Here is an 8,196-nt window from a genome sequence, read left to right on the forward strand (position 1 = left end):
TCTTTTTTTCGGTACCGGCACTAGTTTTATTTTGTTGTATTTATCCGCGACACCTTAAAGGCCGGTCCATGAAAATATTGTCGGGCATAAACCGGTCCATGGCACAAAAAAGGTTGGGGACCGCTGTGTTAGATAGAAAGTACTTAAGGATACTGTGTTACTAAACCGTGATTTTGTTTGTGAGAGTGTCTAATGACAATGACGTACGAACGTGCGACGTCCATGGTAGCAACACACGTTTAGATCAACAATGGATAATATGGAGTGTGGGAGAGAGTACGACCATGCAGCGTTTAAAGCTTGGAAGTACTGACATTACTTTGAGTTTGATTCCATAAAAAGTGACAAAAACATTAGCGTCCACTGTACACTCTGCGTAGGAAGAAAACTTCTTTCTACAGCGAAAAAAAATTAAATTTCAAATCTGAACAAGCACCTAGCATGCTGCCACGGGAATGTGAAATTCAGAGAAACCCCCTGATCCCCCCACTGACATGACCGCAAACCTCCACCGGCCCCACTCCTGCTAAACAGGTGAAAATAGATTTAAGAGCAACAGGACTCGGTGTCGCTGAATCTTTGATTTCATTTATTTTTTGCTGTGTTTTACTTGCATCTATTTGAAAGAGTGAGTGTAAACTTAAAAAAAGATTTAATTTTATATGCTGGAATAAACGGAAAATAGGTTTAAATGTTAAACAAATTTCTTCCAGTCAGAGAATGTTGCATATAATTAAATTTTTGCTTGATGCAATGTGCATAGAGTTAAAGGATTAACAAGTTTTAAAAAGAGACTTTTTCATTTGATTCAATTTTATATGAATGATTATGCAGAAAAAATACAATTGGGCTGAAAGGTCTATTGCTTTATTATATATTCATGTTATGTATCATGTTTTTAAAAAGTAACCAAGTAGTAAAGTAACTAATTACTTTTGAAAATAAGTAATCAGTAAATAGCGACTAATTACTTTTTTCAAGTAACTTGACCAACACTGGTGGTCACCCTGCCAGACAGGTAGATGGCATGGACCCAAGTTTGTGAATGCTATAACTTGAGAGTGAGGCAATGTAAGAGTTTCAAGTTCACCATAGGTGTATCTACTAAAAATCTCAGATGTGTTTAAAACTCAGTGACAATGACCTTGGCGAAGGTCACTGAGTTTTCAGGAAATCGTGTGAGGCAGCACAGGATTTTGAAATTAATGGCATTTGATGCCGCCAGTATTTTATTTGTTTGAAACATTTGCATGGACGGCTCTGCTATACACCTTGCTTGTGACAGCTCCGTTGACGCTACCATTTTTCTTTTGTTTGTCCACTGCAGCAGCTGAATCACCCCAATGTAATCAAGTACCTTGATTCTTTTATTGAAGAAAATGAGCTCAACATTGTTCTGGAGCTTGCGGATGCTGGAGATCTGTCCCAGATGATAAAGGTCAGAAAACCCTATGACTCGTTCAAATCTCAGTCAAAGATCAGAGGAAATGTTTTCTTGTGAATTCAACAACTCGAGAACGATGCAACATAGGATTTTGAAATTGATGTCATAGGTGTGTTTACTAATAGGCTGAGGGATAGTGCTAGGAGTTGCCAATATTTTTCCACTTCCTTGATTAACTTTTTGTATATAAATGGCCCTGAGTATTCCTGTGATCATTTGAATTTATGCTTGCATTTTGGATACAGTTATTACTTAGTATGTAATTTATCAATTCACATATAAAAATCGATTGTTAATTAATAAGCTCATATATAATAAAAGTCTAAAGAAGTGATTTAAATATTTAAGTGCACATTAATTTCAAATATATAATGATAAAGACATGAGCTCATTGTTTGTGAAGGTGTTAATAAAGATTTAATGAATATTTGTGTGGCCTCATTTAAAGTGAGGACTATTTTTGCCTTGTAAAGTATTTATAAATAAAGTCTCAGCTATCTTCATTTTACGTCCCCACATGAAAGCTAGGCAAACAGGGTGGAGGACAGTAACAATTTGATCCGGATTGGAATGAAAAGGACACCAGGCAGAGGTGTTTAACACAAAATAAGGCTTTATTATAACCAATAAACCAATAACCATATAAACAGTATCAACAGAAAGAGGCGGCAACACTGCTTTGACAATAAATCAGACAGGCCAATCCAAGGAAAAGGAGGCCGCTTCACCTATGTTTGTGTGTGTGTAAAAGCTAGACAAAACACTTAAAGTGCTAGGAATAAAGAGCTGAAAGTGTGTTTATATGATTGAGGGATAGTTAGAGCAATAATATTGTGTCATTGTTCTAACATGTAGAATTAGATTAGTTACACTTCTTCCTTCTTTCTGTTCAGTACTTCAAGAAGAAGAGACGACTTATCCCAGAGAGAACAATTTGGAAATATTTTGTGCAACTCTGCAGCGCTCTGGAGCACATGCATTCACGCAGAGTAATGCACCGTGGTAAACAACTGCACTTTGCATTTTTACCATGCACACCTCATCTCCATTGCCATCATTATGCTGATGTAGTTAATCTGCTCAAACACCTCAGTTGTTGTGCATTCATATCTTCCTAACCTTCTTTCTTTTGTCAGTCAAAATTAAAATACAAGGAACTGATATGTACAGGTGTATCCAGCAATTGGGAATAATAACATGTTACATGGTGTTAAAATAAAAAGAATCTCTTTCCAAAGGAAAAAACAATTTGCAAAATGTTGGATCCTGTTGTTATTTGCACTTTATTCAACACGCCCAAAACTATTTTGGTATGGAGTTTGTATTTTAATACTGTGGTACTTGCCAGGTTGGAAAAGATTTAGGCCAAAAAGCAGAATCTGATTGTCAGAGAAGTTGTGATTTTTATATTGATAATGATGCTTTCCATTAAAATTTAAAAAGAAAATCACAGTAAGGTGTCAGTTTCACTGAAAATCAGATTATGCTTTTTGGCCTACCTAAATCTTTTTAAATCTGATTTTCAAAGAAATTGTGATTTTTGTTTTTCTATTTTAATGGAAAGTATTGTTAAATAGAAAAATAACAGCACAGACCAAACATTTCTAATATCCTCCCAAAACCAAGCAAAGTTGAATTGGTTTGTGACGTAATTACAGCAGTTTTCACTGGACGCGGTAAATGTTGGAGCTGTAACTTGTCTGTAAACAGGAAACGGCATGGTTCTTTCTCAAAATTGAATTAGCCATAAGCACACCTCTCATAGTTGCAGGAAATCAACTACTGTGTGTAGAGTGTATATAATGTCACTATATTCTTGGGTTTAGAACAGAATTGCAGTGTATTTGCAATAAATGTCAATGTGTGCATGTGTTTAAACCAGATATCAAGCCAGCCAACGTGTTTATAACAGCCACCGGGGAGGTAAAACTGGGAGACCTTGGACTAGGACGCTTCTTCAGTTCCAAGACCACTGTAGCACATTCTTTAGGTGATGCACACACACAACACACGTTTATGCACAATTTCTATGTTGTGCATAATTTTCTGTCAGATCAGCTCTTGATTCAGGCATGCAGATCATATAGAACACAGAATTAAATATTTTAGTGACGAAAATGGAAACTGTGTAAAACAAAAATCTAAACAAAGATATCTTGGGGGTGTGGTAATAAAAAAATAAATAAATAAACAATTCACTGTCGTATGTGTTTTCCTACTATAAGGTTTAACACTTAAACTACTGCATAAATAGTGTTTTCATCTTTTTCATTTGTGCACAAAATGACAAGTCTGTTGTTTTCTGTGTGTCAGTGGGAACACCTTACTACATGTCACCCGAGAGAATCCATGAGAATGGCTACAATTTTAAGTCAGATATCTGGTCCTTGGGCTGTCTTCTGTATGAGGTAGGTCCAAAGACACTTTGACTTTTTCATTGTGTTTATAGTGAATGATTCAACAGAAAATGACTTTCTTACCCTGGAAAAAAGAAAACCAAGCTTGTGGTGCCTGTTGGCTGATTAGTGCTGGTGCTATACTACAAGTGAAATATTATTCCTGACCAGAGTTCAAGTAACATTGTGGTGTTCAGAGAGGTCTCTATTCTCGTGCCAGGGTGCTCGGCGGAAATGTAAATTTAAAAAAAAAAACGTTTCAACTTTAAACCCAGAGGTGGGATCTTATAAATAAGCTTAAACGTTTTGTTTTTTTTAATTTACATTTCCGCCGAGCACCCTGGCACGAGAATAGAGACCTCTCTGAACACCACAATGTTACTTGAACTCTGGTCAGGAATAATATTTCACTTGTAGGTAGTGCCAACCAAGCTAATTCATTTTTCTTCTTTCCTTATCCCTTATCCCTCTTTGCTCCAGATGGCTGCACTGCAGAGTCCATTTTATGGGGACAAGATGAACCTTCTGTCCCTCTGTCAGAAGATAGAGCAGTGTGATTACCCCCCTCTCCCCACGGACCATTACTCTGATAAGGTAAAGTAATACAAAGCCACGTTTGGTTTTGATTTGAATTTGAGTTTCATTAACTTTTTGGTTTATTATGTTGCTAGTTTTATTTTTCTGTTTGGCAAAAAAGGTATACAGAGCCTCGCAGGGGCCATATGAAGAATACATAGGTCCTTATATTGAGCGCTTGAAAAGCTATTCCGTGAAAGCTAATACAGTTTGTTTCAACATGTTAGTTGTTCACACAAGATAAGTGAATATATGGAGAGGGAGCCTACCTTCTCCACTCACACTGATATTGGTAAACTTGGACAGATAATCATAGATTTGACCTTCCCTGATAACACACAAGCGCAATGCTGTTGAAACAGTGGCTCATTCCAGTCATTGTAAGTTAAAAGGTTTAGACAGCATAATGTGTGGTATTTTGCAATATAAAGAAAGTACTATATTTGCCCTTGCATTTCTTTCTGTGTCTGTGGTCTTACCGACCACAGAAAGTGCTTTAGCTACAAGCCACATTTAATACATTCATACAGTGTAATATTTTTTAAACTTTAAACACAACCTCATAACTTTGGTTAATTTAGTATACCAGTTAACCTAAGGTGCATAACTTTGGACTGTGAGAGGCAGGCACAGGGAGAGTATGTATAATCGACACTGAAAGCAGTCTAGGGCGTCACAAGATGATGAGCGTGGAGAATAGCGTGCGCTGCTGCATCTCAACTGTGCCTATAAAATTATGTTTAGCATGACTGAACAATTCTGAGAACATGGCCTGTGGGTAAAGTGAACTCTCAAGTCCTACTTTACTACTACTTACTTTAGCTCCTTCTCTGAATGTGGTGATTTTTGTTCTGTAAAATAGCCCTGAAGCATGTGTCCTTTTGCTTACACCAATTTATGCACAGCGTAGTTTGTTTTGTTTTTTTGTTTTTTAAAAGCTGAAATAACAGCCTCATGCTTTTTGCAGCTGCGTGACCTGGTCAGCATGTGCATCAACCCAGACCCGGACCAGAGACCTGACATTGTCTTTGTGCTGCAGTTTGCAAAACAGATGCACATGTGGACTTCCAGCACCTGAGTGACACTTTCAAGCCCTCTTCTCTGCTCAATTTGAGGCTTTCCACTTACTATGTGCCTGTCCTTGCAGAAGCAAGTTTGCCCTTACCTCATCTTAGCAGACTGTAACCTTGGAAATACTGTGATGTATCTTTTCAGTCATGGAAGATGTGAAGAGGTACATGGGTATACTCACGGAAAACAAAAGTGAGAGGTAACCGTATGTCTGCCTGTTTCTTTAGCTGAGAACATAGCCAAAAGAGCTGTGTCTCCCTCTGATGACAGATTCCTCAAATAAGAGTTGCATTCCCAGTTCAACCGTGTCTTCCTGTGTAGTAGGGCTGGGCAGTTTGAATATTTGTCATGTCGTCTACTATAATCATATCATACATGTTTTTATACATTGTAAAGTACCTCATTTAGTGTTCAAAATGGACAGCTAATAAATGCCTATTCTCAGAAAAAAACAACGAAAGAATGCAGGGGAAACTGAAATTGAAGTGAAATCATAAAATAAAAATAGTTTTATGATCAGATGAAGCGTAGCTAGTTAATATTGCCTTTTACAAACAGTGGAGAGCTCAGCTAGCACTTCTGGAATATAAATATAGATAAATCTCACACAGGTTATTCTATTTAAGCTGCTTGGGCCTACATACATTTGCTGCTCGTTGCAACCCATCTCCAACTCCTTTTTTTCATCTTATTCTTATGTGAAATAATCAGTGCTTGCGTGTTGGCACTGATGCCTGATCTGTTTGTGCTGAAAACCTTTTAAGCTATTTGTTGTGGGAAAGGCAGAGAGGTCATCCACGAATAAGGCCAGAAATTGAAAATGACTCCAAATGGAATAACAATCCTATTTTAACTGAGAAGTTCCTGACAGAACTGTGGCTGAAAGCTTAAAGAAGTAGCCAGGTTTATGGGATTATTCAATAATCACTTATAATAATGCTTTCTCATGGATGTCACATTCATTCACCTGTGGACAAGCAGCTGAGCACCCACAGTGTTTCTGCCTTTTCTGATTCAGTATATTCTCTAAGTCTATGAAAGCCCTAAGAACAATTTGGGAAGTTTTCTTAAGGGCAGTTCTCCATCATGTAGTGATTTATACATTTTCCCTGCTTAAAGACCTGGTGAAGGATCAAATCTTGTTAGGGTTGCATCCAGTGTATAAATTTGTGAAATCAAATATGTGGAGCTGTCTGTTGTGCAAACCCCCTATGAATGAAGAAGCAGTCAAAAGAAGATGTTGCTTCTGACTGAGGACAGTTTGTCATGTATGTATCTAAAGGTTGCCACCAGTGGCTCAAATCTGAAAGTGAACTTACATATTCATAGAACTTTCCAATCATATGTTGGGCTTTAAAGACTGAGTTACCACTGAATTTCTTGGATCAAGCCTTGTGAAGTCAAATGTGGCCGTATTTTAATTTTATGAGTTGGGAAATCATGTTGTGTCAACCTTATAAATCTCACTTTACTCTCCTTTTATCTGTGCTTTGGTTTCCACAGGTTTCAAAAAGAAACATTTGAAGCTGTTTCAGTTCCCCACTGTGTTCACATGCTGGTCTGTTATCCTCAGCGTCTTAAAGCTTTACTACTTTACAAGTAGTTAAGTTCTGTCAGTCAATACCCAAGTTCCTGTTAAGACTACATTTGATTTAGTTGGTTTAATTTGCGTTGTCACATTAAAACTGATGGAACAATAGAATCAAGAATCAGATGATGGTGAAAGACAAATGTTGTGTTGCTGGGAGGAGCAGTCATGGAACTGTGAGAACTTATTTAACTCCATCCTGTTAAATTTTGTTTATATCACATTCTGTCAGCCCTGCAAACCAAAGACATAGAACAAAGGTGACTAAATGAAAAATACAAGTTATAAATGACTACCAAACTGCACTGATAATTGGCTGAAAGTATAAAATCGGCTCTGGCTGAACCTCTGAAATCTCAGAATTTACAAAAAAACAAAACAAATACATCATCATGTGCCCAATTGGCATTCACCACAGAGCACCACATAGGGCACCCATTTAGTTCACAAATGAAACAGGTTCACAGTGAACAATGTGACAGGCATGAATAGGTCTAGATGGTGGCAGACCTGTCAGTTCTGATATTCTCTGCTGAATTCCAGTTGAGCCACATGATAATTGTGAGTGAGCAGTAAAAGAAATTGGCTCTAATGCCATTAATTGCCTAAATGTTTCTTTGTGTTGTTGCTCGGTCACTGTGAACTGAATAGCCATATGTGCTCCACCACATAAACTCAAAAACCTTACCAGCCCCAATCAGCTCCATAGAAAATTATATTTAGAGATCTGGAGTTTGTTTGTGTTTTTACTATTATTATTATTATTATTATTAAATGTTTACATTTTGCATATCTGCAGTTTTGGGAAAGAAAAAGTGCTTCATGCCACAGTTTGAGTAAAGGAGAACAAATCAAACACACACAGAAATTAATCTGGAATTGATACTGTCGTGGTGAGTGTTGCTCCAGTGGCGTTGTAGTTTTGTGTTGATTGTATGAGAATGCAGTGATGGTCTGCTTCTAATTTATAAATTTGGACCAATCTTGCTGTGAAACTGTAAACACCATAAACATTAGATGCTGTGAAAATGAATGAATGAATGAATTGCGCGATGTTTTTGAAATACATGTATTAGATGCACAGAGTGAGAGCTTACAGTTTTCATCTTGTTTAAATAACT

General features: G+C 37.2%; 1 protein-coding gene across 2 annotated transcripts in view; it reads left to right on the top strand.

The window, feature by feature from the left end:
• The window catches only part of nek6 (NIMA-related kinase 6), a 17,017-nt gene extending 11,083 nt beyond the window's left edge, over positions 1-5,934 (top strand). For both annotated transcript variants that reach the window (XM_005751292.1, XM_005751293.2), the window contains exons 5-10: positions 1,328-1,438; positions 2,338-2,446; positions 3,327-3,434; positions 3,758-3,852; positions 4,321-4,434; positions 5,384-5,934. In XM_005751292.1, the coding sequence (XP_005751349.1) occupies positions 1,328-1,438; positions 2,338-2,446; positions 3,327-3,434; positions 3,758-3,852; positions 4,321-4,434; positions 5,384-5,494 (648 nt within the window). In that variant the 3' untranslated portion in view covers positions 5,495-5,934. The remainder of the gene's footprint in view (positions 1-1,327; positions 1,439-2,337; positions 2,447-3,326; positions 3,435-3,757; positions 3,853-4,320; positions 4,435-5,383) is intronic.
• The last annotated feature ends 2,262 nt before the right edge of the window (positions 5,935-8,196 follow it).

The sequence above is a fragment of the Pundamilia nyererei genome, unplaced genomic scaffold (assembly GCF_000239375.1).
Source record: "Pundamilia nyererei isolate P.nyererei 1_Seehausen unplaced genomic scaffold, PunNye1.0 scaffold00306, whole genome shotgun sequence".
Taxonomy (NCBI): Eukaryota; Metazoa; Chordata; class Actinopteri; order Cichliformes; family Cichlidae; genus Pundamilia; species Pundamilia nyererei.